Source organism: Rhinocladiella mackenziei (genome assembly GCF_000835555.1).
Source record: "Rhinocladiella mackenziei CBS 650.93 unplaced genomic scaffold supercont1.3, whole genome shotgun sequence".
Classification (NCBI taxonomy): Eukaryota; Fungi; Ascomycota; class Eurotiomycetes; order Chaetothyriales; family Herpotrichiellaceae; genus Rhinocladiella; species Rhinocladiella mackenziei.
Genome location: NW_013550602.1, coordinates 3686588 through 3712386, shown reverse-complemented (window position 1 = coordinate 3712386; position 25799 = coordinate 3686588). Strand labels below are relative to the sequence as shown.

The 25799-nt window shown below is 52.4% G+C and overlaps 7 protein-coding genes across 7 annotated transcripts; 5 read left to right on the top strand and 2 right to left on the bottom strand.

Annotated features, from left to right (window-relative positions):
- Window positions 1–301: 301 nt before the first annotated feature.
- On the top strand, window positions 302–3463 carry Z518_04869 (uncharacterized protein; the record flags this gene model as incomplete). The annotated part of the gene is made up of 4 exons (XM_013418575.1): window positions 302–388; window positions 440–779; window positions 839–2419; window positions 2469–3463. The coding sequence occupies 4 exons, from the start codon at window positions 302–304 to the stop codon at window positions 3461–3463; spliced, it is 3003 nt and encodes a 1000-aa protein (XP_013274029.1).
- Window positions 3464–4235: 772 nt separating this feature from the next.
- Window positions 4236–4991, top strand: Z518_04868 (uncharacterized protein; the record flags this gene model as incomplete). The annotated part of the gene is made up of 1 exon (XM_013418574.1): window positions 4236–4991. One exon carries the CDS (start codon window positions 4236–4238, stop codon window positions 4989–4991), a length of 756 nt encoding a protein of 251 aa, XP_013274028.1.
- A 2105-nt stretch (window positions 4992–7096) lies between these two features.
- On the bottom strand, window positions 7097–12155 carry Z518_04867 (uncharacterized protein; the record flags this gene model as incomplete). The annotated part of the gene is made up of 2 exons (XM_013418573.1): window positions 7097–7235; window positions 7294–12155. The coding sequence occupies 2 exons, from the start codon at window positions 12153–12155 to the stop codon at window positions 7097–7099; spliced, it is 5001 nt and encodes a 1666-aa protein (XP_013274027.1).
- Window positions 12156–13244: 1089 nt separating this feature from the next.
- Window positions 13245–15029, top strand: Z518_04866 (uncharacterized protein; the record flags this gene model as incomplete). The annotated part of the gene is made up of 2 exons (XM_013418572.1): window positions 13245–13540; window positions 13598–15029. The coding sequence occupies 2 exons, from the start codon at window positions 13245–13247 to the stop codon at window positions 15027–15029; spliced, it is 1728 nt and encodes a 575-aa protein (XP_013274026.1).
- Window positions 15030–15691: 662 nt separating this feature from the next.
- Z518_04865 (uncharacterized protein) lies at window positions 15692–20207 on the top strand (the record flags this gene model as incomplete). The annotated part of the gene is made up of 3 exons (XM_013418571.1): window positions 15692–16957; window positions 17010–19835; window positions 19902–20207. The coding sequence occupies 3 exons, from the start codon at window positions 15692–15694 to the stop codon at window positions 20205–20207; spliced, it is 4398 nt and encodes a 1465-aa protein (XP_013274025.1).
- Window positions 20208–22027: 1820 nt separating this feature from the next.
- Window positions 22028–23007, top strand: Z518_04864 (uncharacterized protein; the record flags this gene model as incomplete). The annotated part of the gene is made up of 3 exons (XM_013418570.1): window positions 22028–22190; window positions 22253–22368; window positions 22432–23007. 3 exons carry the CDS (start codon window positions 22028–22030, stop codon window positions 23005–23007), a joined length of 855 nt encoding a protein of 284 aa, XP_013274024.1.
- A 1357-nt stretch (window positions 23008–24364) lies between these two features.
- Z518_04863 (uncharacterized protein) lies at window positions 24365–24709 on the bottom strand (the record flags this gene model as incomplete). The annotated part of the gene is made up of 3 exons (XM_013418569.1): window positions 24365–24447; window positions 24560–24592; window positions 24658–24709. The coding sequence occupies 3 exons, from the start codon at window positions 24707–24709 to the stop codon at window positions 24365–24367; spliced, it is 168 nt and encodes a 55-aa protein (XP_013274023.1).
- Window positions 24710–25799: the final 1090 nt, after the last annotated feature.

The window sequence follows — 25799 nt, the reverse complement described above, 5'->3', positions numbered from 1 at the left end:
TGATTCGTTCTTTTTCTCTCTTGTGGATTCAGAATGATTTCCAAGGGTTCGCCCAGTGCATTTTGGTGGCGCGTAGGACATGCGGACAGTGTACAACGACGACGAAGTCAGTTGCCAAGCGAGGCCAATGACGCTCCAGAGAAGTGATGGGAGCCAAGAAGTGAACGCGTTACGCAGCCTTGAGAGGTCAAGGCTCATAGCCCTTGCCTCGTCCTCTGCTCCGCCTGTTAACAACGGGCAAAGAGTTGAGAAGTCTTACTTCCTTTTGGGTGATGTGAAGATCACCGCACCCTCAGACGATATGGCACACCTCCTTCGCGGCAAACAGGCCGGTATCCCAAATGATCTCTCGGTTGGCATTTCGCCTGAAGTCTTCATGCTAGACGAAGTTGGTTCCCCACCCCCGGCCTACATGGATCTAGATTAATGACCACGATAGTTTGCCCGCTATGGTATCAATTCTCAGATCTCGGTCCTCGCCTATGACCCCGTCCAATCCCTCCTCGCGGTCGGTACCAATGAATCCCCATTTGGACCAGGCCTTGTCTACGTCTTTGGCCAGAAACGAGTCTGCGTTACCTTCACCCCTCCACGACGGTCCTCGATTGGAACCATCCAATTTTGCGCCGACAAACTTGTTGTTCTGGACAGTAAGAACGATATTAGCATCTTCAGCCTTGAAGCCAAGCACATGCTTGCCAACTACGCCCCGCCCGGTCATGTTATCACTATTCTCACGGACCCGAGCCTAGACTATTGTTTATGTGGACTGCAAAATGGTGGGTACGGAAGAGAATATGGTGACGCATCTCCAAAATGGACTGATATGGGTCCCCAGGTGACATTGTCGCATACGATTTGGACCGAGAAGGCATCACGCCATTCAGAATCCCCAATCTCTGGCGCGAGCGGAATCCGCGAGCTCGAATCCTCCCAATCGTGTCCATGCAATTTCATCCCAAAGATATCGGTACCATACTCATTGGGTATCCCGAAGGAGCCGTGATCTACTCTTTCAAGCAGAACAAGGCGACCAAGTTCTTCCATTACGAGGTTCCCAGAGGGGCTCGAGGTGGTGATGGAGACCCTTCAGCCTCCAACCAAGTGAGACATCCACGACTCACGCACGTTCTCTGGCATCCGACGGGCACCTTCGTTTTGACTGCTCATGACGACTCGAGCTTGGTGTTTTGGGATCCTCGGGATGGTAGAGCTGTCCACGCCAGAACGGTCGATGAAACAGATGTGAATATGCCGAGCGGCGGATCATCTCGAGCGGGGCCCGGAACAGTTTCTGTCAAGGAGCCTTATATCAATATTGCATGGTGTTCTAAAGAGAATCCAGACGATACTGGTCTGCTCGTGGCAGGTGGCTCGCCCACCACCAATCCAACAAGAGGTCTGACCTTCATTGAACTGGGCCCAACACCCAATTATCAAACATCGACCTGGGATTTTCTGGCAAGTCATTTCAGAAACCCGAAAAGAATACATGTCCTCCCTACACCACCCAATGCCGAAATCTGCACCTTTACTCTAATTCCTCGCTCATCTCCTCATTTCTGCGGCGCCCATGATCCGATAGCAATCTTGACCGCGCTGTCCTCTGGAGAACTCATCACTCTCAGCTTCCCTTCCGGACATCCCATCACACCCACCAATCAACTTCATGTCTCATTGTCTTTCGTTCATCCGTTCGTCACGAAAACGGCATTGTCGTTTGTCGACCGGGTGAGATGGCTCGGCCTACGCGAGATTCGTCAACACGGTCCCAATTTCTTGCTAGGTGGAGCTGAAGGGACCAAACCTCGGAAAAGATTTGAAAACAGAAACATCATTCAGACAGCACACGCGGACGGGACCGTTCGTGTCTGGGATGCTGGACACGGCGATGCCATCGAGAATCCTGGCGTACTCCAGGTCGATCTGGGGAGGGCAGTTGGTCGATGGGACCAATTGGACGTGACTCAAATGAGCATGTCAGGTGCCACTGGAGAAATCTCGGTGGGGTTGAGGACCGGAGAGCTCGTGGTTTTTAGACTCGGTCGAAATCAATTGGCCGGTCATCCCCCGCCTGAGCCCGGCCCCCATGAAGGACCTGGACGAATGACAGATATCGTCGAACGAGCAGATGCTGGGTTGAAGGAAGGTTTATTACCATTGACTATGACCAATGATCAGCAAGGCCCGGTAACGGCTCTACGACATTCTGATGTCGGGTTCGTGGCTGCTGGATATGCCGGAGGGGGTGTCACCCTGGTTGATCTTCGTGGACCAGCTATCATCCATACGGCTCTGCTGAATGAATTAGCGGGCGGGAAACACCGAAGAGGGAGCATCAGACGATCGACCCCTGCGACTCAATCTACTGAATATCCAACCGCCATGGAATTCGGTATCATGACCCTTGAAGGCGACGGTATTTTCTTTCATCTCCCGTAGACGGCTGAGCTAACCATCGCCGACAGACTACTCCTCGCTCGCCTTGTTTGTTGGCACATCGCGTGGTCGAGTTGCTACATTCAAGATTCTGCCATCTCAATCTGGTCGATATTCAGCACAATGCGCCGGTGTGACCCAGATATCAGATGATCGAGTGATTTCCCTGTCGCCGATTGATACTCGAGTCGGCTCACCAGCGGTTGCCACAGGCCACGCGATGGCTGGCTTACAGTCAGGCAAGAAAATAGAGGGGGTGTTGGTGGCAGCCACGACGTCATCTGCCCACATCTTCCGCCCGGCACATGCCAAAGGGGCGTCCAAGACTTTTGATCATTACCTGTGCGACTCATCTTCGGTTGCGCGATACGAGAATCGTGGTTATGCACTTGTCGGCTTATTTGGAGATGGCGCGGCTCGAGCGTTTTCTATCCCTGCTTTGAAAGAGCTTGCCAGCACTCGCGTCAACCATCTCCTGGACACGAAAAGATTTGGTGATGCCATCATCACCCCGACCGGGGACATTCTTGGATGGGCAGGCCCAAGCGAGATTGCCATTGTTAATGTCTTTGGCGCTGGCTTGTCGCTCCCTCCAAGCCCGGATCGACTATTCGACCCTGCGAAGCTCGTCCCTCCTCGACCGACAATCAGCAATCTTCAATGGATCGCGGGTACACAGTACATCACACCATCGGACATGGATATCCTTATCGGCGGTCCTGACCGACCACCTTCGAAACGAATGATGGCTGAAATGCGTGCGGCGAAAGAGGCAGAATTTCAGCGGCAGAGGGAAGCTGCACGTTCTGGTCGATCTGCACCACCAGATCAAAGTCAAGAGACTTATTGGGCATATATGCAACGACAGTTGGCTGAGAGGACGGAAAGTCTCGGCTTGGCGGGCGACAGTATGGATCGAGCGGCTGAATCCAGCAGCACTTTCAGCGATGACGTGAGTAAATTTGTTGCGAAACAAAAGAGGCAGGCGGCGATGGGATACTTTACCTCCAAACTTGGCTTCTAAGAAGTTGTGTAGGTATAGATGGAAGGTATGTGTGATTTGCCGTCCCTTTCCCCTTGGGCTTCAGGGCAAGGGTTGATTGATTACGAGTTACGCTTATACAACTGGGAGAAAAGATCTGTTCGATGGACTCCCTGTTACGTGCTCTATTATTCCGTATTCATTCTTCTTTTGCCCTCTTTCGCTAAGTTCTGTCTCGGTCCCATCTTCGGACAAACTAGACTCACGTGGCGATAAATGCCCGGACGGCATCAGCTCAAACTTCGAACTCTTCCTTTGTCATTCTGAAATACACCATTCTTTCTGGGCGGACTGTCAAAGAGTTCACAGTGGACCGACATACTGGGGGTCTTCCATACATGTACCAAAAAAGTGGCTCCGACCGTTCATCACCTTTCCCGCAAACAGTCATTCATACTCTGGAGCATGACTTGTACCATCCTGATCCGATTAACGCATGGCCAATGAATGACTGTGGCAGGGACTTGGGCCTTACCTTGTTGGTCATGGCGGAGCCCACATTGTCTTCCGCATTCGGTATACTCTGGTTCGTTATAATGCCCTCGCCACCTTAGTGTACGAAAAGCAGGAAATATCGCGGGCAATCGCATTGAGATCTCATCCTCGCAAACAAGGCAGGATTTGAGAAAAAGACACGAAGCTGACAAACAACAAGGTATCACAGATCACAACGACCCCCGCCGAACAGCTGGGATCTGAGCTACATCTTTTCGTGCCCTACTCAATTAAGAAGGACAAAGCGTGAAAGGTAAACATGGAGGCAAAGATGAAGAAGCTCGTTCGTTCTCTCTTTTCTCCAAAAACAAAACCTATCTCAAGTCCTTCGGACTCAATCCCCCCAAACACACATCTCTTCTTTCGGCAATGTCCACATACTACGCCTCCAACACCGCGGCCCGGGAAAATCCCTCCCGTCCTACAGATTGAATTGCTTGGCCAATCCAAGAAAGACCAATTCCAACTCCAAGGTCAAGGTCAAGGTCAAGTCCTCGGTGTTCCAAATGGCAAGTCTACACCCCCTGCAGCAGACTCAGATATCAGACAGTACCTGACCGCACCCCCCCGATGCCTGGACTGCACACTCGATCTCGCGCGCGAGAAACAACGCACGATCCATGAGGTGATTGGCAACGACATCGCGGGCTGCCGTGCAAGGATTTTTGAACTAACAGCTCAACTTGCGACTAGCACCGTAATCGACTCAGAGACCGCGGAGATGTTGAATAAGGAAATCGCCACGCAGCAGTTGCGTCTAGCTGAGCATATCCAAACTCGGCACCGTGAGGTGCGCGCAGTTTGGGACAATGTCAAGACAGAGTGGGAGGGGGCGGCGAGGGGTGTGGTGCGAGGCGATGGATCCGGAGAAGGTGAAGAGAGGTGCCACTTTGAATTCGAGCCTGTACCTCAAGGTCCCCTAGGTGTTCGTGATGGGGAGGCTGAGGTTGAGAGCGAAGCAGAGGAAAGTTGGCGGGTTCTAGTCATTTGGACACCTCTTGAGGAGGGGAGTTGACTGAGTGGGTGCGAGGGTGAATGAATCACCACCCTGGATGTACCTTTTGGAAAAATCGTTTCTCCCCTCCTTGGATATGAGATATGGCCACGGCGTCATGATGTCGAGATCAAGAAAGAGAGATATTAAATGATAAATTAGATAGAATACAGCTCTTGGCTCTAGCGCCTGTGATTCGCACCTTCGCAGCCCCTTTTTCTCTTCCTGGTATCAACTTCAGCCTCGTAGGGAGCCTCACCAGGGTGACCTCAGCCTCGTGATGACACTTCCCTCCCGCGCACTTGGGTTAAGCCAAGGCAGGACCCTAGAAGACTTAGGTAATGACGAAAAAGGGAAATCAATGCATAGCGCGAGCCAAAGCCAAAATCAAATGGCAGGAGTTGAACAACATCACGACACCTCTCCGGCCCCCCTCTGTAATCATCTCGACGTTCTTAGCTGCATTCATCACTATCACTTGACAACGACAACAAATCCTTCCCCCACCGTTTCATCAAAGACCGGTTTAGGCTTCTCCTTCATCTTCTTCGTGGCCGTCGCCTTCGCCATCTTGACTCCGCCTGCTATCTCTTTTCTTCGCAGGTGATCATGTCTGTTGTTGCGCAGGGGGTGCTAGTGGTAGTAGTAGCTGCTTTAGCTGCTTTCTTTGCTGTCGCTGACGGTGTGGCTTTGCCGTTGCCCTTTTGTTTTGACGGCGGCGGCGGCCTTCTTCCTCCTTTTCGCAGCAGGTTGCTTTCTTCGTCGTCCTTTCTTCTCCTCGGCCGGTCATTGGTGATTGGGACAAGCGATGGCTTGGCCTTGGCTTTCTTCTTCAGGCTTCCGCCCAGGATACGCGGAGTTGGATCTGTTGGCGGCAACAACACTGGCACCCTCTGAGTTGTGACGAGAAGTAGCGCCGGCCATGGAGTTGGGTTTCCTCGCGCTGGCACCTGCACTCGCACTTGCGCTCGGTGTTTGGGCTCGTCTGCCACCATCACTGCCGCTGCTGTCTCTAATCTTGGCCATCCCCTGGAGAATTTCTGGCGGGATACCGGCTCTCTGCGATGGTGCTGGCTTGCTTGAGTTCGAATGGGCACTACTAGTATTGACCCTTGGACTCCCGCTCTTTGAAGGAGACGATTTTCGCGGAGAACTTTCTTGTTGAGACCTTGAAGGCTAGTGTTGATGGAAATTTACATGTCAGCCGATATGTTTCGACCAAATACCGTGAAGGAATGAAAAAGGGAGAGGCTTGCGCTTACATCTGATCCTGACAATGACTGTTGTCTCTGCTGCTCAACTCTTTAAATCCTTGGTCGTGACGAGCTGAATTCAGGCTGTCTGTGGGATGGAGAAGATGAAGCAAGCTGGAGGCTTTCCGGCCCCATCTTTGGAAAGGCTGGTGGAATACAAAATCCTAGCCACCGACGAACTAGAAATGCTCAACAGGAGAACAAAGCCAGATAGGTGAAAGCAGCTTAAACACGCTCAACTCTCCCGGGTCAGCTGCCAACTAGAGGATAGGCTGATTGGGGTGGGCGCCAGCATTGGTGCAGCAGTAGGGTTGTGCTTTATGGTGAAATAACAAAACAATTGCCTGTTGGGAGCGGATAGAAGTGAGGTATGTAGAATCATCCTGCCGAGTAAAAATCGAACTTGGAATGTGGATGGAACAACCCGGGGAAAATAGAAGATTCAGAATTCCAGAGTTCCAATCACTTACTCTCTCCTGCGGCATCCAACAGCGTTATCCAACACCCAGTGAACTCGACTGTAGAACTATTCATCCGGGAGACTCCATCGCTCCATGTCCCTTTCATTCCTCACCAAGATCGCATCCAACCCTCCAAGATGGATGCGACTCCAATCAATGGTAATACTCATACATTATGCCTTGTTCTTTTCTTGGGGGGGTCAGAAATTCGTTCGATTCGTATTTCGCCGTTTTTTCTTTCCTCGTCTTATGATAACCTCGATCCCTGCACATCCATCAAATAAGTTTGCAGCGTATCGTGGGTGGCATGTGTTCCGCGTTTCGAATCGACGGGGCATAGGATTAGCACTCGTGAATTTGGAGGTTGTAGAAGTTCGTAAATTAAAAGGGCGACAAGGCGGGGAAGAGTCCGTCAACCACCCAGTCCAGTTCCATCTACATTTCTCAATTTCGCCGCCAATGTGGTATCGTAGAAATTGTAGTACGGGTCCGGAACACAGAATGTGGAGTGTCGAAGGAGTGTGTCGGCGGTCGGTCGGTCAGTTGGATTACTGTCGACGGGTCAGAATTCTCAATCGTTCATAAACATTTTTAGGTAAGTGGACTTACACCTGGAAACAGTCGTACATAAAGTTCAAGCCGTCGACTGTTGCGGTCGATTGTACGTCTTCGGGTATAGGTGGGGCCTGACTGAGACTTCCCAGCTTGAAGATGGCACCGATGGCTTCTTCTCGACTCCACGGTCTCTTTCCTGCAAACATTTCCAAGACCACACAGCCAAGGGACCATATGTCAACTTTGGCGCTATATCCTTGTCCTTGTGACCGAACCACTTCTGGTGCCATCCAGAAGACGGAACCTTGCATGCTATTGGTGACGTCGTTGCCGTAGATATTGTCCGATTTCTTCGATATACCAAAATCAGAGATCTTACAGCTTCCGTCCAGATCGAGGAGGATGTTGTCGGCTTTCAAATCCCGATGGAGGATACCTTCGTGATGAAGATAAGCGAGGCCTTCCAAAGTTTGTCGGGTCAGTGATCGAACCACTGATTCCTCGAATTTTCCATGCTTGCGAAGGCAGCTCCCGATCGAACCACCGGGAATATATTCGAGATAAATGCTGATGGAATATTCTTTGCGCTCACAACCAAGATATTGGACAATGTTGGGATGCTCGAGATGCTGCATGGTGTCGATTTCCTGGTCGAGGGCCGCCACCATTTCCTTGATGCGATCTTTGTCGTGACTTGCCACTTTCTGATTTACTTCGACCTGCTTGACGGCCAGGAATTCACCGGTTGTCGCGTTCATACCGAGATAGACACGTCCGTAGGTACCTTTTCCGATAAGTTGACCACGAATGATCTTGAATGTTGCCTGTCGCTTGGGCGTGTCGTCGGTAGGGACTTCTTCTTGCGGTATTGGATCGAGAGTAGAGAGCCGGTTGCCCGGCTTCGGTCTGATCTGGACAATTTTGCCACCAAACATCTTCGTGCTCTTCCGGCGAACGATGCTGCCGGCATTGGCTTGCTCGACCCGAGCTGCGACGGATGGTCCTCTTCCGATGTCATTCCTCTTTTGTGCAACTTCGCGGATGGATTTCATTCGGGAAATACCGCCTGTTGCCTTTCCAACTTGTCTCTGCGCCACGCTGGCGACTTTGTCACGGTCTTTAGCTTTGAGAGTTGATTCATCGGATCCCAGAGTGTCTGAATCACTCTTCCGATTGAATTCAAGATCCAGACCTGCGGTGCCAAACGTAATGCCTCCTGTTGACGCATTCTGGAAATTGTCAAGAGCATCGTGATCGGCCGACTTCATCGGAGAATTGTTATCTCCCATTTCTTCAAGATAAGGTTTATCGAGATCGACCCCCGGAAAAAATTCGTCGAGATGATGAACAACATTTTCCACGGCCGGTCGATTCGCCCAGATATCACTAATGAAAGAGTCTCTCCGACTCATCCGATCATCTGGCGACTGCGCAGAACCACTAAAACTGCCATCAGAGAGACTCCGTTCGTAGGCCTCTCCGCTTGTCGTGGCGCTCTCATCTCCAGGATTCTGATTCAACGAGACTCCACTTGATGAGCTTGGTGACTTGAATCGAACATTCTTGCCGGTGTTGTGATCCGTGTCGACTGTCAGCGCCGGTCTTTGATCTTTGCCGCCGACCATTTGACCATCACTCTTAGACATGGATTTGTTGGCCAAAGGAATCGCAAACAAGCCATCGTCGGAGTCATCGTCGGAATTTTCATCCTTCATCGGATGTGGCGATGGAGCAAACGAAACGTTCGTCTCTTTGAATTCAAGATCTGGACCGTACGACTTTCTGGTTTGAAGAACAGGTCGGGGTGCGGTCTCACTAGAAGGACTGACATTGGGAGAAGGTCCGAATCGTCGTGCGTTGTCCAAGGCAAGATTGCGTGGCCGATTGTCTTGATATGGCTCGCCGAAACCTTCTTCATAGTTAGGAACTCTGAACAACATATTGCCTTTACCCCTGGTCAAGTCGGGACGAGGCGACCCACCTGACATGGCTCGATTTCGGTCTTGCTGCATGCCCTGGCTACTTAAAGCCGCTGGTGCCCCGGCCATCTTACCAACATTGGCCAAAGCAGCACCAATTCCACCCGAAGCAATTGCCGGGGAACCACTGGTTTTTTTCTTTCCACGGTCCATGTCTTCTTCGGCGATTGGATCAGAAATTCGCTTCAAGGCATCCAGAGAGGATCTACTGCCTGATCCCTTTGCTCTCAAAGAATTGACTTTGGTCAGAGTCGTAGACTCGGCCGGCGCTGTTGGCGGCCGTCGGACAGGTACAAGATTCTCCACCTTCTTGTCCTCAAAAGGCGACAGTCGTGGACTATCAAAGTCTATGACTGTACTTCCGCGGATGCCGCCTCCACTATATGTGGAACTTTGTTCTTTCTGTGCCCGACGAGTCTCGAGAAATGCCTTGTGCTTGGCCTCTGTTTGTCGTCGATACTCTTCTGCTTGTTTCTGAAGCAGAACGGGGTCTGTCACGGTTTGATCTGCTCCCGGACTTGGATTCAACGGATATCCATTACGGTCGATTCCACCAGATGAATTGGACTTGACCATAGGTGCACCCCGCAGAGGCCCTTCCCCTTTTTGGCCCAAAGAAACACCTAATCCGGCGGATTGAGCACTGGGTCCCCTCACGGCCGACAACGTGGGGCTTTGCACGTAGAGCTTCAAGCTTCCTGAATTATCCGTTCGACTTCGTACAGCAAGCAGCATGTTGTCTGAAAGCGGATTTTCATGATCAGTTTGTCCGGGCTCGGTGACGAAAATCTGGGCATATTCGGAATCCGCTATCCCGAGCTCGACACAAATAAGACTCCGCAACGAAGCTGCAGTATCCACCTCCGTCACATCGACGAGTCGGTAATTCCAACAATCTGGCGTGACGAACATATATCGTCTTGAAATGTTGGTTCCCCGGCGGACGGGATATGTGGATTTCTCATCTTCGCTTGCCACGCTCACCGAAGCTGGACGTTGGAGTAGTGCTGAATCACTGCCATTCGCACCAGGTTTCGAGAACAGCCGGAAACCTCCTGGACTCGTGGGTGATTCCAACACATGATCTTCCGGAGGAGGTTGACTATGCTCGTGCCTTTTCCTCATGAACTTGCTCAAAAAGCCTTTGCTCTGATCTTTTCCTCCTGGTCCTGGAGCGTAGTCGTTGCTCCATGTCCGTTGGACCTCGAGTGGTGAGGGTCTTGCCATTTCCTGCGCGTCGCGTCGATCCGCATAGAACCGTCCAGAAGCTGCGCCATCAGAGGATCCAGATGCCGCACTTCTGCCGGGTTCAGATGCGCCTTGATTACCAACCGTAGACCGAGGTTGGCTGCTTGCCTTGGGCATGGAGTCAGTGCTGTTGCTCTTACTGTGGTCGGGCCGGTAGGTTTGAGAGGAACTCGAGTCTGATACGGGCACGGCGTTCACTAGGCCTGGACTGGCGTTTGGCGAGGCCTCAAAGCCTTTTGGTAATAAACTGGTGGAATTGTCGCCCGAGAGGTTCGGGCTGTGGCGACCACGGCTGCTGATACCGGTCAAAACACCTCTAGTATAGTCAGCGCGGGTGGCGCCATGAAGGCTGTCTGGCGGCTTGGGATCGCTTGGAGTGGAAGCAGTGCTGCTATGCTTGCTGAAAACCGGCATCGTGCTGCTTCGTCCCTGGGAGTTTCGGGGACCTAATCCTACCGGAAATTGTGCAGGCATTTGCTTTCCCGGGCTTCCCTCAGTCCCCGCGGTGCCAGGAGTGCTGCCAAACTCCGATCGAGGGAGGTGAGGCGAATTTTCCAAGGTGCCTTCTGTGGATGCACTCGGAATAATGCCAGACTCGCGTCTTCGATGCCCGATACCTGCGCTAGCTGGGCCTTCCCCGCCCTGTTCTACAAGTCGCGAGATCAGTTTCCGCAGTCTCTTGCCTTCTTCACGCTCTCGACCTTGATCCCATCCCGTATTGCTGCCAGAACAGACCTTGGCAAGCTGAGGATAGATTGTCTGATGCATCATGCCTAAATTGCCTCGTCCATTGGGACCACGGCCGAGATCGAGAAATTCCGAGCCCTGAAGCTTGAGGAGTCTGAATGTCTCTTGCCAATCATTGGAAAATCCGTTGGCTGCTAGCCAGATGAGAACACGCTCTAATGGCCATTGCGATCCAATCTCGCTCGAAGTATTGCTGGTGACGGCCGCACTGTGCGCTCGCTGTCGATTGTGGTCACCACTTGTTTGGGGATTCTGCAATGTGGCAGTAGGGGGTCCGGGAGAGACTGGCTCATTGATGTCACGGAGCGGGAGAGTGAACGAAGGCCTGTTAGAAGATGCCGAGGCAGCACGGGATTCTCTGTTGGCAATATCAGGATTGGGCTGAGACGGATTTGGGTAAGAATAACTGTGCGACGTCGTTGTACCGTCCAAGTATTTCTGCTCCGAATGAGAGAGGGAGGGTTCCGAAGTGAATGGAGTGTCGTACCGGGAGTATGACGAATAATCATCAAGGGGAGGGATTCCCACTCCTGGACCGAAGGAATCGCCCGTCGGGATAAATGTCGCGGACAGAATTGGTTTATCATTCTGTGGAGGTGGAGGTGGTATGTTGAGATGAGACGGCTGGCGCATACCGTAGGGCAAATTTTGGACTTGGGCCTGATTGTGGCCGACCATAGGCGGTGGAGGGGGGATATTTTGACCCAATCCAGATCTTCCCCATGGCGGTTGCCATTGCGACCCAGGAATTCCGAAAACGCTCCCTAACGGTAGGGCCGCTGATGGATGCGGCCCTGGAGGCGGAGGAGGCAGATTGGACTGCGGATATGGTCGGGGCGGAGGAGGTGGAAGATGGCCCAGAGTACCTTGACCTGGGGGGGGGGGAGGCCCGGGAAGATATTGCTGACGCTGGTTATCCATGATCTGGCTGTTGGAGACCATGGTCCGATGCGTAGTCGTTCATGAACGCTATGTTTTGCAAAACAGTGGCTCAAAAGATCGGATCGCAACAGTTTCACCGCAATCCAACGACAGAGGCCGACATAGCGTACATTTACCCAACTTTTTCCCGCTTCAATTGTGCGTCGCAGTCAACGACGATTCTTAGACGAGTGCCTTTTGTCGGTCTTTGGCCGGTTGAACGTGGTGATCGAGGGTCGTGTCCTGCTGCCGATGCAGTAGAGCAATAATCCTTTCACCAGCGCATGACTTCTGGAAGGTCCTTGCCTAGCATTTGATCAATCGAGCAACCTGCGGCGGGCAGATGAGAGATGGAAGCGGTGCGCAAAGGTGTCGTGGCCGTTCGAGTTCAAGAGAGGAGGGGAGATTTGCAAGTGAAAGGCGCGTTTTTTCTATCTTGGAAAGTCACCAAAAGAACCCAACAACTCGCAAAGATTTCTCAATCAGCTCTTCGACGCAGTCAAGCTGGAGATGGTCAGCAACGAAAGCCAATCGTGGTTGGAAAGTCCCGCGAGGCGGAAGGCCCGTGGTTATCGGACGCTGTGGATATCCGAGGGGGCTTTGAGCGAGAGCGTCCAATGGAAACCCCCGAATAAGCGCAAAGCGCGAGGTGAGAGAAGTGCTCAACAGGAGAACAAAAAAGGGAATGTGATTGGCTGTTCGTACTGCGACGTACTGGGGCCGATAAGTGCAACGGAAGGGCCATAATTTTTTCACGTTACGTGACTGCGGCGGCGTGGGGGATTTTGCCTCAACCCGTTACCTGCCTATGTAAGCCCTGAGTGGTTACAGGCCTCCGCCACCACATCACACCACGTTTGCACCAAAGCTTACTGTATTTGGTGGCATGCTTGTTCTCGACGCTTTGGCCTGATTGCTTCATACTCCAGCTCTCTGCAAGTGTATCTAAATGTTTTTTGTGTTGGCCTCTCTCATGGAAAGGCTTGCCGGCTTCTCCGCTGCACCCTGATGACGTTTCTTTCCCATGAGTATTTATTTTTGACGCAGTGACATCTTGAGTCTCCTCTTCCTTTCAAATTTCCTCCATTGCTGTCTCCGTGCATGTCGAGAATGGCTACTGGTACTGACATTCGAACATCCGAGCTCAGAGAGCCAGTGGATGTTGCTACTTATCTCTTTACCAGACTCAAACAAATAGGAATCGATTCGGTCCATGGTCTGCCCGGAGACTTCAACCTAGTTGCACTTGACTATCTCGAAGGCTGTGGCCTCAAGTGGGTGGGCAACTGCAATGAACTCAACGCGGGCTATGCCGCAGATGGCTATGCTCGAATCAAAGGCATTTCCGCCGTCATAACCACTTTCGGTGTTGGGGAATTGTCTCTCCCAAATGCCATTGCCGGATCGTAAGTGGATGCCAAAAATGCAATTCAACCAATTTGCCTCGGGCTAACACGCCGTAGTTACGCAGAATATGTCCCGGTGGTTCACATTGTCGGAACACCCAGCACCATCTCGCAAGCTAACGGCATGCTCCTTCATCATACACTAGGCAACGGCAACTTCCATATCTTTGCAAATATGGCCAGCCATATTGCGGTGGATGTGGCCAGGTTGACAGATCCTCGAGACATCCCTTCGCAGATTGACCATGCCCTCCGCGAATGCTACCTCCGAAGCAGACCGGTTTACCTGACCCTGCCCACAGACGTGGTGAAGAGAAAGGTAGAGGGCGAGAGACTCCAGGCCAAGCTCGATCTGAGCCCTCACAGAAACGAGCCGGAGAAGGAGGATTATGTAGTGGACGTGGTGTTGAAGTACCTGAGAGATGCCAGAAATCCTGTCATTTTGGTCGACAGCTGTGCCATTCGTCATCGAGTTCTAGACGAGACACACGAGCTCATTGAGAAATCCGGTCTTCCGGTCTTCGTGGCTCCCATGGGAAAAGGCGCGGTCGACGAAACCACGCCCACCTTTGGTGGTGTTTATGCCGGCGATGGATCCAATCCCGGAGTACAGGAGCGGGTGGAAAATGCTGACTTACTCCTGACCATCGGCAGTGTCAAATCTGACTTCAATACCGCGGGATTCACCTACAGAACCTCACAGCTGAAAACAATCGACTTCCACAGCACCTACACCCGTGTCCGTTATTCTGAGTACCCTGGTGTGGGCATGAAGGGAGTCCTCCGCAAACTCATTGACCGACTACCGAAACTGAATATCGAGCCCGGCCCATTGGCTCCCCAAAACAAGATTCCTCTTGATGAAGACCTCGGTGATCCCACCATCACCCACGGTTGGTTCTGGCCCCGAATGGGTCAGTGGCTGCAAGAGGGTGACATTGTGCTCACCGAGACGGGAACGTCCAACTATGGGATCTTCGACACCCGTTTCCCCAAAAATGTCACCAACATCAGCCAGATTCTATGGGGAAGTATCGGTTATGCCACCGGTTCATGTCAAGGCGTCGCCCTGGCGGCCAAGGAACTTGGAGGCACACGCAGAACCATTCTCTTCACGGGAGACGGCAGCTTCCAGCTTACGGCACAAGAAGTAAGCACAATGATTCGGCACAATCTCAACCCGATCATCTTCATCATCTGCAATAATGGCTACACCATTGAGCGTTTCATTCATGGAATGAGGGCAGGTTACAATGACATTCAGAACTGGAGATACAAAGACCTGATTCCAGCGTTTGGAGCGAAAGAAGGCACATACAAGACTTACCAGGTGAAGACCAAAGCCGACGTCAACGCTTTGTTTGAAGACGAGAACTTTTCCAAGGCCCCTTATCTCCAGTTGGTTGAACTGTACATTCCGTGGGATGACTGCCCTTCAGCATTAAAACTGACCGCAGAGGCGAGCGCAAGGAATAATGCGAAGATGTGATTGCTAGAGACTGCGTCGAAAAGTCCAGATGGGGCTGGGCGGAAAGTGGATGAGTTCTCTTCAGAAATGGAACGGTTTTTCTGCGCCAAAGGATCCCAATAGTACCGATCTTGATAGATGATACAAATGTAAATGTCTCGTAAAGGAGCAGAGGGGTTGGAATGTCGAACCGAGATTCGCCTAAAGTTGCCTCGAGACCTGCTCTGCCTAAGCACATCCACATGCCCCCTTGAGCCCCAACGGCCATGCTTTTTCTCGCTTTCTCAGACCGGTCACGATGCATCCAAGAGAGCCGAAATATACTCACCATCATTCCCGCACTGGCACAATGAGAAGGTCAGACGTGAAGTGTCCTGGTTCTCACGCGCCTTGACAGCCAGAGGCGCCTCAGAGCGCCTCATAATGTCTGGGTCACCTCTGATAGATCCTTCCTTAGCTATCGGGCTCACTTGCACGACAAAAGCCCTCCCTTTATCAGGTGAGCTCTCGCCGCGGGATCTGTGACCCCCAACCATCCAGACAAACGACTCGCACTCCATCCTCTTACCCCCAGATGCTTCCTGCGTTACCTAGAAATTAAGCAGTCCGTTTGGGCAGCCGAACCGGGCGAGCCGTCTCTCATCTCCAAAACCGCACCCGCCCAAACAAGCCTTCACCGGACAATGGCGAACCTCGACACTCCTCTCAAGAAGGGCAGCAGCCGAAAACTGCAGAAGCGAAACCCCAATCTCAACCGCCTGCCCTCGTCGCATATTCCTTCTCGCCTCCGACTCGGTGCCGATGCCCAGGAAGATGTAACAGCGCCTACCCGAGGCCACAACGCGCCAGCACAATACATGAACCAGTCCATTTTCTCCATGATTGCGGCGGCAGGGTCGCGCACGGATTTCAATGCCAGATTTGATGAATCCAGTGACAGTGACGATGAGATTATCGAAAAGGAGCAGACAACCACAGAGGGTGAATCGCACGCGGCCCCTCGAGGAACTGAGTCGAAGGCGGCACAGGCGGTGACAAGGAAAGACGGAAAGACCTCGAAAAGCCAACGTCTTTTGGGCGGTCGACCGGTACAGTCATTGGAACGACCGTCTTCAAGGCCTGCGAGATTGGAGGAAATAGAGCCGCCTCCTCGGCAAAGCCCCAGCCCTCAAAGCGATGCCACCTCAAAGTCCTCTAGAAGCAATCCGCGAGATGCACCGGTGTTGAGCAGACTCATCACCGCCGAAGCTGAGTTCCAAGAGTGTGCCGAGGCGGGTGAGGAAGGGTCGTCGTCTCCCAGAGGCCAGAAATCAAGAAGCAGACGCGAATCCTCCCCACAGACGCTCCTTGCCACGAGACTGATGGAAATTTTTGGATTCGAAAAGCCAGAACAGGTTGTGGCCGAGTATCCATGTTGGTTACTGCAGAGCGTGCTCCTCCAGGGCTACCTATACATCACCGAGCACCATATTTGCTTTTACGCATATTTACCCAAAAAATCACATACTGTCTCCAAAACTGGATACCTGTCGAAGAAGGGCCGGACAACGTCAAAGTACAAGAGATATTGGTTTTCCTTGAAGGGAGACGTGCTGTCATATTACTCTGATCCGTCCAACCTCTATTTTCCCTCTGGAAACATCGATCTCCGATACAGCATGTCTGCCGGCTTTTCGAGTGAGAAAAGTAAACAGAAGGAATGCAAAGACTTTTCAGTGACGACAGATCACCGCACGTATCATTTCCGTGCCGACAGTGCTTCGAGCGCCAAAGAATGGGTGCAGACATTGCAAAAGACAGTCTTTCGCTCTCACAACGATGGCGACAGCGTGAAAATATCCCTCCCTGTCGATAACATTATCGACTTTGAAGAGAGCCCCGTTGTCGAGTTCGCTGAGACAGTCAAGATTAGGGTGATCGAGAGTGGTGATTCCTATGCGATTGACGAAGTACGTCAACCTCAATATAACGTGTTTCTTTAGCTTCTAATATGGGTTGCAGTATTTCTTTTCTTTTTTCAGCTTTGGCCAAGATGCGCTACAGGTTCTCGGAGGGTTACTCACCGAAGCTCCAACGGGACGGACATCTGAAGATCTATGGTCACCAACGAGGAGAGGTGACACCATGTTGAGTCCCCAGGCCATGTCATCTGCCCGGCGCCACTCCTCGGATGTTGTGTCAGGCAGTCCCAGAGCCCAGTCAAGCCCACCTCTCAAAGACAACGTTCGAACAACCCTGCTGCCATTTTCCCTTGGCAGTGATGGCAGAATGCCTCCGGGGATGAGCGGAGAGTTTTCGCGCGGTGACAGTCCTTCCCGTTCCAGCGGCGACTTTGGTGGTGAATATGGTCGAGCCAGCTTTGACCGAGGTCGGAGAAGTGGCAGTACAAGTCGACTGGACGTGAGCAAATCGAGACGAACCGGTCGATCCCCGCTTGCGCGGCACCACGATTCAGAAGATTCATATGTTCAGTCGATCGACAAAGAGACGGACTCGTCGACTGCCCCGTTATCTCCCGGAGTGGAAGCGCAGATGTCGGCCAGTCAAATTCTATCCCGGAGCGACGTGTTTCATCCTCGTGCTGCCCATCGAATGGAGACGTTCACTTCTCTGTCAACAGAGCCTACAAGAAAATCGTCCGAGGCGGGCACAATTCTTTCCAGTTCTCCGCGTCGGGAAACGACCTCCCCGATCCCAATTCGATGGATGGCAGACGCAGCGGGCCATGCCTCGAATGACCGCCGAGCCACAGCACCGGAGGACGTCGTGTTTTCAGAACTGGAACGTGACAAGAAATTGTCCAGAAATGACCCCCCGCCAACCCTGCAGGACCTGGTCAAGGCGGGGACTTATCCTCTTCAACGCGCAGGGGCCCTCGCCGACTATCTCAAAAATCGGTCGGTCTCCATGCGAAAACTCCTGGCGACGGAATCCATGTCGTACCTGGAAAAGGTTTCGGGCATGTGGGCTGGAAACAGGAAACACTATGGTGAAAATGAAGGCATCGTGCCCGATGACAAAGGTATCGACCCAGAAGATGAAGAAGCTAATGTCGGCCACGGCGATCGATTCCGGGCACATTTTGCTCTGCCCACGACCGAAAAACTCCAAGCGACTTACTTTGGCTTTATTCATCGCGTCCTTCCGCTGTACGGGAAGATATACATCAGCAATCGCAAATTTTGTTTTCGGAGCCTACTTCCGGGAACGCGGACGAAGCTCGTGTTGCCGTTGAAGGATATTGAAAACGTGGACAAGGAAAAGGGCTTTCGATTCGGGTACCATGGCCTGGTCTTGGTGATCCGGGGCCATGAAGAGCTCTTTTTTGAATTCAGCTCTGCGGAGCATCGCGACGATTGTACCGTGACCCTTTTGCACAGCCTGGAAACCGCTCGGTACATGGCGGAATCTGGGCTACTGGCACAACAGGACGAGGATGATGCCGAAATCGCCAAGGAAGAGCATCGCATGCTTCAAGAAGCCCGTCGGATTTCGGCTGGCGAACATCACCTTGTGTTGCCCGACACGGCCGAAACCATCTACAGCCATGAAGAATCTCCGCCGGTCCTGTTCGATGATCCCCACGCGTCCATCATCAACTTTAAGCCCACGACGCCGTTGCGAATTACCTGCCTCACGGTCGGCTCGAGAGGAGATGTGCAACCCTACATTGCTTTGTGCAAAGGCCTCCTGGCCGAGGGTCACAAACCCAGAATCGCCACGCATGCGGAATTCGGTGCCTGGGTGCGGAAGCACGGCATTGAATTTCGACCCGTTGACGGCGATCCGGCCGAGCTGATGAGAATCTGTGTGGAGAACGGCATGTTCACGTATTCGTTCCTTCGAGAAGCCTCGGCCAAGTTTCGCACATGGATTGACGAACTGCTCACGTCCGCCTGGCACGCGTGTCAAGACAGTGACTTGTTGATTGAATCACCGAGCGCCATGGCGGGCATTCATATTGCAGAAGCGCTTGGTATTCCATATTTCCGGGCCTTTACCATGCCCTGGACCCGGACTCGAGCCTACCCACATGCGTTTGCGGTGCCCGAACACAAAATCGGGGGAGCTTACAATTACTACTCGTACGTCATGTTTGACAATGTGTTCTGGAAAGCCATCGCCGGACAGGTCAACCGGTGGCGGAAGAAAGAACTTGGACTCCGTAGCACCAACTTGGACAAGATGCAACCAAACAAGGTGCCATTTCTGTACAACTTTTCGCCTCATGTGGTGGTCCCGCCATTGGATTACAGCGACTGGGTTCGAGTTACCGGGTACTGGTTCCTCAACGAAGCGCAAGGTTGGACGCCGCCGGCAGAGCTCACCGCTTTCATCCAAAAGGCCCGTGATGACCACAAAAAGCTCGTCTATATTGGATTTGGATCCATTGTGGTTTCAGATCCGGCCGCCCTGACGAAAACCGTGGTTGATTCGGTCATAAAGGCGGATGTCCGATGCATTTTATCCAAAGGCTGGAGTGACCGGTTGGGAGATCCGGCGGCCGTCAAGACGGAAGTTCCCTTGCCCCCGGAGATTCTTCAGATCAAGTCTGCACCACATGACTGGTTGTTCGCGCAAATCGACGCGGCCGTGCACCACGGCGGGGCTGGGACCACCGGAGCAAGCCTGCGAGCTGGCGTCCCCACCGTGATCAAGCCATTTTTCGGAGACCAATTCTTCTCTGGATCACGTGTGGAGGATCTGGGGGTTGGCATTTGCCTGAAGAAAGTCAATGTCAGCCTGTTCTCGCGGGCATTGTGGGAAGCCACCCACAGCGAACGGATGATTGTTAAAGCACGGCTACTCGGAGAACAGATCCGCAAGGTAAATACACCCCCCTCCTCCCTGGCGGGATGGACATTGAGGATTCGACACTAACGGCTTGACCAGGAGGATGGTGTGCAAACGGCCATTCGGGCGATTTATCGCGATCTGGAATACGCCAAAACGTTGATCAAGCCACGTCCAGCAATCGAAGGATCCGCGGCCATCGCGGCTGCCGATTTTGATGACGGAGGCGACATTGAAGAAAGTTGGACATTCATTGGCGATGAGAGCGACCCCGAACTCCAACGACGGATGCACGATTGGGAATCTCCCGCTCGTGGTCGTGCGCCGAGAGTGAGCATGGACCGGGCCGGGCTGCGAGCTGTCCAAGGCGTCGAACCCGTGAGGAAACACAGTGTCAAGCGATGACGGTGACAGGTGACGGGCACGACGTGCCAGGTTGCTGTAGAATTCACGCCACAGGAGTTGACGGTACGATGATGAAAGGTGTTTTGCAGATATTGAATGGGCGTACAGGAGAGAGGGGGTATGTATTGGATCGATGATCGTGACAGAAGCAGAATGGACCACATTCGATATGAGTACGGTGTTCGAGGCGGCTACTGATCGGGAACGGGACGAGCACGGGAGGGAGAGCGAGGTAGTGGACCATGACCACCAGCTTTTCGTAAATAATGACCGGGACGAGATTGAAGAGATAGAGTAATTTGTGGCCTCTTGTTCTATGCTAGGTGGATTGCATCCAATGATCCATTCTTCTGGAAACCATATCCGATGGAGTATAAGGTTGGTGCTAATCGTGACGCCGGGGATCCCTTCATGATGATAAGCGCGAACCTTCCACCTACCCAGGCTGAGATCACGGGGAGTCACTTCGTATTATTACTGGCCTTTACCCAACGGTGATCTTCCTGGCACGGGGAGCATTCCAGAATACTAGCATAAGCCTCGGACCCCAAACCCGGGAGTATGGAATGGGAAAGAAACGGAAAGGGTAAAACGTATCTCCGGAATACCAAGTGGCGGAGGGCATATTATGGTGGCGGTGGTGGCGGTGACAGATGCTGACAGCGGCATCGTACAGAAATGAGGCCAAATACATGACGATACCGATCGGATTTCAGTGTCCACCCAGCACGTTTCGCAGCCACTTCGCCCAACTCTCTCCTGTCCACGCGACGGAGGACATTTATTTGCCTGTCAGCTTTTGGGTTTGGACCACCTCATTCCCCCTTTTTGTATTTGCGTTTTCGTGTAGGTCTTGCACAACAACATGCACATCCCAAAATCACACTAAGATCCACCCCGCCATCTCCGAACCCGTTTTCCAAGACAGTTATCTGCCGGTTCGAACACCCCCGGCGCATTTCACATTGCTTCTCTTTCTCCAGACTTCCAGTGCTGGTTCTAGCCCAGCCTATACTTGAACAAAATCACCGATTCCCCACCCCCCGTCCCCTTCTCGGGGCTTATCACGCTATACCTTTCTCCTCTTCCCACCCCCTAGACCACTAGAACCATTCTACTCGCCTCCTCCTGGTCTCGACCTTCGATTCCCGCAGCCATCCTCGATTCCTCCCGACCCTCGACTTTGCCGGCCCTCTTCTCTGCGGCCAGGGTGACCTGCAGACATCAACTAGTCGAGCCACCCACTGCTAACACAATTCGGTACGGGACATTGTTGTCTTTTCGCTTACTTCCCTCGCCCACTGACAGATCAGATAACACTTTTTGACAAAAAACATACCACTGTTTTGCTCCCACCACTACAGCAAGAACAGTCGTCCTGTCCCTTCCCCCCCAACCTTGTGGCACAGCCCACTCCCTCCCTGCGCTACCACACCAACTTTTACGGCCATATGCTAACCCACCACTTGTTTCTCCACCGCTTTTCCGATCCTCAAGCGGTCGGCCACACACATAAACTTTCTTGCTCGATACATCTACCCGTGGATCATCCTCGCCATCTCCCGAAATCTTACCTGATCCTCCTTCTTTCTTGGTGCTCTTCTTGACCGCTCCTTCGGCACGCGCCCTTCCATCAATCTGCTGAGTTGCTCTCTGAATTTTGTCCGTTGATGTCCTTCATACCTTGATTTCCTGGATCAACTCAAGCCTCGACCAGAAAATTATGAGACCAGTGAATGTCAACGCTAGTATGTCTCCCCTGTCTGGTCCTCCACCCAGCTTGTCCAAAAGTACATCGTTACCAATATCTCGGTCGAATAATGGCCCGTGGGACAAACCTGAACGAGCTCGTACCAGTCACGCTTGCGAACCATGTCGTGAGCGAAAGACCAAGTGCGATGGTTCACGACCCGCGTGTCGCCGATGTCTTCATACTGGGACCACCTGCTACTACGGCTACGGCAAAGGCTGGAGGAAACGGAAGTGAGTGACTGCCCTTTCGCAGCCGGTTACCATTCGCCTACTGATATTCGCTCCTAGAACAGCCGAAGACCTGACAGCCACCTCCCGGCGGTTGCAAAGATATGAAACTCTGCTCAATGACATCTTACCCATGGTATCTCCAGAGGTAAGGGCTCTAATCGAGGAGGCCCGCGACCATGTATGTCAGATCTCTCCCCACCTCTTTTTGACCACGGCGCAGCTCTTCTCAACTCTCGAACAGGACGCTGGAGCTTCCAACGGTTCCGAAGGAACGGACACCGACCATCCTTTTGCTCCGCCGAGTTTACTCAAACACGACGCGGGCCCTGGCGGTCGAATAATACTCCCACTCCCGGTTCCAAGTCCTCTCCCCCCCTCAGCCTCAGGCGCCTATGATTCAGCTCCACCTCCCTCTGTCGGGGGTGGTCCTCCTGCTGCTGCTGCTGCTGCTGCCGCCCCGATGGGAAGTGCCAGCGCTGGCGCTGGCATCAGCGTCCAAACATCTCGACGACTTTCACCAGATTCTGCTTCAGCAAATCGATTACCGTCCATCACAATGGATGGGACTCTGATTGAAGCGGGAATGAGAGACCATTCACCACCTATGGGGCAACGATCCCATGATTCGACCGGAAGTTATGGACAAGACCGTCTGGGAGGTCGGCCGACCTCTCCGACTAGTCACACATCCCATGGAGGTTGGTCCAACGAACCACTTTCTGGACGTGTACACGCTGACAGTCGGACAAGAGACTACGAGGCGGCAACCATATTCCCCTGGCTAAAGCCTAGTAAAACTGCCACAGTTCCAATTTGAATTCCCGCTTATCTAGCACGGATTTGGTTTCGGCTGCGATCCCCGAATATCTTATCCGCCAATTCAATTTTACCCGAATACCCCCTCTCCCGCTGGAACGAGCAGTTCTCGGACCTTGCACAGGTTCTGTCATGTGGGATGTGGAACTGGGGGCCACAGTCGGGAGAATTACCTTTGATCATCGTCGAATTTGGACGGCCAGCCAGACCTCGGCTTGAAAATGAAGGTACCAGGAGAAATTTGGGAATCCCATTGATGGAGCGTTCGGGGGATTACCATTTGTTGGAATCTCGATCGGCCTTCAAACTGCATCTGGATCAACCTAGGCAAATCCTGCAAAATGTGGAGTAGTGGTGGTGGTGGTGGTGTTGGTTGGAATATGGTAGGCTGTCTGCGAAGCGAGCAAAATTTTTGGGTTCTGATGCAGGGATGACAGAAAAAGCCAAGGCTTCTTCGGAAGAAAAGCACCGCCGCTATCCTCTTGGACCATGCAATACCATGCGATTGGTTACATCGGTCCAAATTGCCTCCCAATCTGTTCCGAGTGGTGGCGGATTTCCATTCCGACACGTCACATAGCCGACCAGTGGCAGACCAGGCCGATTTCAATCCGGACTCCGAAACGGAAAAGTGCTGACGGGGATGAAACGTTGTCATCGCATTGATCTATGTGGTGTGTATACCGATATATTGACGTGCCTCGTGCCTGCCAGGTAATCACCAATGACATATCGCGTGGAATTCCTGCACCGATATCCGGACCACACACCGAAAGGATCTTCATTCGATGTGACCTCGTGGGAGAGACATTGGGGGGCAAGTTGAAGGCCTCAACCGCATCCAAAGGTCACTCCACAGCCTGTTATTACCGATGAGGAATATCATGACACTTTTACAGCGCATGAGTCTAGACATTCAAGACCGGACTCATGATCCAAGGTGGCTGCAGAACCGACCATGAGACACGCGGATGAGTTTCCCGGCGGCGCTTGATGATCCTAACGCCCAACCTATTTTTTAAGGTCCAGTTAACGAAATGGGAAGCATGGTGTTGACACAGATGGTATGCATATGAAAGATCCAATGATGATATTATATGGGCCGTATATTTTTGTACAGGAATTATCCCGTGGGCTCGCTCTTGCAGTCAGTGGGGATAGAAATAAATACACAACGCCACAATCTCCACAATTCCACATCTGGCGTCCAAACACCTTTTGCTACTGATCCCATTTTCCTTTTCCATGAAAGGTGTTACGCCCATGATTTGGGAGATGCCTAGTTGATTACCTCCCAATGCCGACCTTTCCCCTTGTATCTCCCCCCATTGACATGCAAAGATGCTTTTCAACGTACCTTATCTGGCCTTTTCAAACATGTCTCGTGCCTTGTCGGTCATCTTTTCATTCATATTCCATGATTTTGCCGGGTCAATTTTGCCTGAGATCGGTCGAGATCAGTGTCTCTCCCCATGCTGGCGCCTAAGGTTCCAATGAAAATGGTGGAACACGGGGCTCTCAGGCTCCTAGAAGAGTCGAAACGCAAAACGTACCACCTCCGAACTTCTTCTCCATGGCATCGAGACCTATAGAGAAAAGGAAGGAGATTAGCTCTCTGGTCCCCCGCAGAAAGAGCAAAATCTAAATTCACCCATGTCGAGGTAATCCTCTTTTGGATTGGCACCGGCTCCGCGATTGTTCATCTTGGATGAGGTGAGGAAAAACTAGATGGGTGGTTATATGCAGTTTTGGGAGAGGAACAATAGATGTCGCTTGAAGTGTGAAGCCGCAGGTGTCTCGATGTACCCCAACCCTGGATTTGCATCTACATCATAGCCCATCGACCTGGTCCCAATGCACGCGCCTCATTCATCAGACCAACAAACTTTGCTATCAGGCGTGCTACAAAATACATTCATGGCCCTTTTCCCTCCAGTCTAGGATCTGAACCAGAGGACCTCCTCGAATTGAAGGGGGGGGGATTAGCAGAGACAGAGTTTCAATAGGCAGGGGCAAGATCGGGTTAAGTTCAAAGACGCCCGGAGGTTGTCACGTAGCAAAGTAACACCACAGGAGGAAAGGGGCTCCCAACAAGCTGGATTCAGATGTTCTGATGTCATATGCTGTCCCAAAATAGATTAGCTCGCAAAGCTTCGATCAGAAGCATCTTGGCACCTGGCACGTGATATTAGGGCTTGGCATTTCGTCTTGCCGCAGGGCTTTGAAACACTCGGCTCTCCTCGTAACAGCTTCACCATTGTCCGGCTTCTCGACCCTCCGAGCGACTTGAGGAGGATGGAGTCACAGAGAGACATAGGATTGTCTCATCCACCTGTGTGGCTGGTGCTTTTTGCCTTGATTTGGCATATGTGAAGGTTTAATCTCGACATTTTCGGAGAGCTGCCACGCGCAGGGCTACCCTCGCCTATCTTCTTCCGGCAGCTCACCGTTCCTCCAAACGATTCTCGCAGTCCTTTCGCCGTCGCGTGCAAATTGCAGTGGTTAGAAGCAGAAACCGCTTATGCGCCCCCTTCCCATCATCCTGCCCAACTCGGGACTCTCCTCTCCGCACGGTCCTGGCCCAGTTACCCGACAAGGTCCAAAGATCTCTCGCTACCCGCCGCCACATTTATGTCCGAGGCTTCAGCCTTCTTTTGCCAGAGGTCGTTACCAACTAGCGTGAAGATCGATGTTCGGGATCTTCCACATTCCGGCAGAGAACCGCCAAGCTACAATGCTCCTTCCTCCCTGACACTCACCATAAGCCGAGTTGAAACGACAAACCTCTAACAT